Source organism: Formica exsecta, unplaced genomic scaffold (assembly GCF_003651465.1).
Source record: "Formica exsecta isolate Colony F162 unplaced genomic scaffold, ASM365146v1 scaffold201, whole genome shotgun sequence".
NCBI classification, from domain to species: Eukaryota; Metazoa; Arthropoda; class Insecta; order Hymenoptera; family Formicidae; genus Formica; species Formica exsecta.
The window spans coordinates 1,403,210-1,405,648 of NW_021849308.1; the positions used below are offsets into that span (position 1 = coordinate 1,403,210).

Here is a 2,439-nt window from a genome sequence, read left to right on the forward strand (position 1 = left end):
ATAAATATATATACAATTAATGCTATCTAAATACTTACAACTATTTGGTAATCAAAGAAACAGCAGTCATGTCATCAAAAAAAGGTTTTTTTTCTTTGGTTTGACAAATGAAAATACATTACATCGCGTCCAAGAACAATTTTAACGAACAATATTGTCTCTTTCGACTTATCAAACAATAAAATAATTCATACGTTGCCTATATTAATCTACTCCTAATTGACGATATCCTATTATTGTATCATAAGTTAATTCAGATGACACAGATAATCTAAATTATTTATATTTTCACTTCCCTTCTCGCATGATAAATTAAAAGATTTAAAGAGAAAATACAGAATATAAATGAAATTGATACAATTATGATTAACGAAAAATAAGAACACAATTACAATTGATCACGTTATAAATTAACGATATTGTTGCATTGATAAAAAATACGCAAGAAATTGACATAAATAAATAATACCTTTCATCCATTATTTACAGGAAAATAAATCTTAAAAAAAAGTATTACAATTCTTAATCATCATCGCACATTGATTATTAGATAGAATTTAATGCGTATACTTATTTCCTACAAATTATACAAATTCTTTCATTCTGATTTTTTTTTTTTATTAAGCAATGGGGAATAACGGAAAACGCAAGAGCATGACACCTAAATTCCACATTGATCGTGAAGACAATCGGCTTTGATATCAATGGATACTAATTAATACAAGCTAATGCAGAGCGCACGTTGAAACTATTAAAATGCGATTCGAGAACAATCAAAAAACGATAAGCGCAATTTAATGCTTCGATCGCACGTGACGATCCAGATTGCTTTTCTGAGCGAACCGGCCTTTGCAGATGGGACAAATAAACTTCGGCTCCACACCGCATTCATACTTCTGATGCCGCCACAACGACGTGAAAAAGGCATAGACGCGATTGCACCTCACGCACACATGCTTCTTCTTCATCTTCCTCGATTTTTCGTAATCGTCTTGGGACTGCCGCTCGTACGGCTGCCGGCCCTTGTTGCACTCGAACGCTTTGTGGCGCAGCAGCGAGGCTTTCAGGGCGAATGTCCGACTGCAATCGTTGCAGAGATACTTACGAGGACCCGAACTGCATCCGCCACTTTCCGTAGTCATCGAGCGGAGGCGTCTCGTGTACATAGCGATGCGCGACGTTGACGGCAAGGTGGGTATCGTCCAGTTGGCCGAACTGTATGTCGTACCTACGAATCAAGAAGAAAAGAGATAAAGCTTAGTTAGCGTCGACGATGTTGACTCGAGACTTAAACTCGCACAAGCGACGTCGGTTAATGCTTTGGAAAGCAACTGAGATGATGTATGATAAAAGATAAGATATAATATAAGACACGTGTGTATAATATCACAATTCTTAATAATAGACATATGTACAAGTATATATCATTTTTTAAATATATATTTTTCTATATTGATAGAGGAAAAGACAAAAGGTCAGGAACAGAGAATGGAATTTATTTTAAATTTATTTCAATAATAGCAAAAAACTTCAATCATCATAAATATATACATATGTATATACATATTTTATCAATACATCTGTTAATATACATATTTTATCATAATTAAAAATGACAATATTACACAAAAGTTATTGTAAAATTAATTGAATTGTATCTAAAAATGTAATTATTTATTTTGTAGTAAAACTTTGATATCAATCTACTAAGATTGATTTTCTTTGATATAAAAAATGTGATATAAATGAAAAGTTAAGTTCAATATTTGTGTAAAAGTACAAAAAATATGTTGTTATTGAAATATCTCTGTAGACGTTCTACACACATATGATTATTGAAAAATAACATATAAAATATATATAAATTAATACAATATCTTTTTTTTTATTTTAATTTAATTGCTAATATCAAAATAATATTTTAGCAAGAAAATATCACACAAGAAATTAAATCTTCTTTTTATTCACAAATAATAAAAATTTCTATGGTTATGTATCGCTATACAAATGTTCTATATTAATACATACATCAAATTACATTTTTTTATCAATAATTATTCTAGAAATTAGGGAATTTAGATTATTTTTATAGTTTATCCAAACATTAGAAATAATATCTCAGACAATATATTTACAAAATTATAATTATGTAATCGCAAAAAAATTTTACAGTTATTTACAAATTAATAGAGAACAACAGCGGTCAATACAAAAGCTTGATCTAAAGAACGGTTTATATCTATCGTCACTTAACATTTTTTATACTTTCCTAACTACATTTCCAGCCGCAATCGACGTCGACCAAATTAAAGATTCTGCGTGAAATCGGTATAAGCATTGAACACATTAGTCCCTTGCGCGTGAAAACTCACTTCGATATCGGCAGGCGCTTCGAAAACCTGTTGATGACCGCCGTATACTGAGTGTTGCTCCAGGAAT

At 30.9% G+C, this 2,439-nt stretch overlaps 1 protein-coding gene across 13 annotated transcripts in view; it reads right to left on the reverse strand.

Moving 5' to 3' along the window:
- The window catches only part of LOC115234691 (longitudinals lacking protein-like), a 272,992-nt gene that overhangs the window by 123,903 nt on the left and 146,650 nt on the right, over positions 1-2,439 (reverse strand). Inside the window, exon 7 of one of the 13 annotated variants that reach the window (XM_029805937.1) lies at positions 608-1,228. The exons of the other annotated variants lie outside the window; for them this stretch is intronic. Within the exon in view, the coding sequence (XP_029661797.1) occupies positions 795-1,228 (434 nt within the window). The 3' untranslated portion in view covers positions 608-794. Of the gene's footprint in view, positions 1-607; positions 1,229-2,439 lie in introns of those variants that run through there. 13 annotated transcript variants of the gene reach the window in all.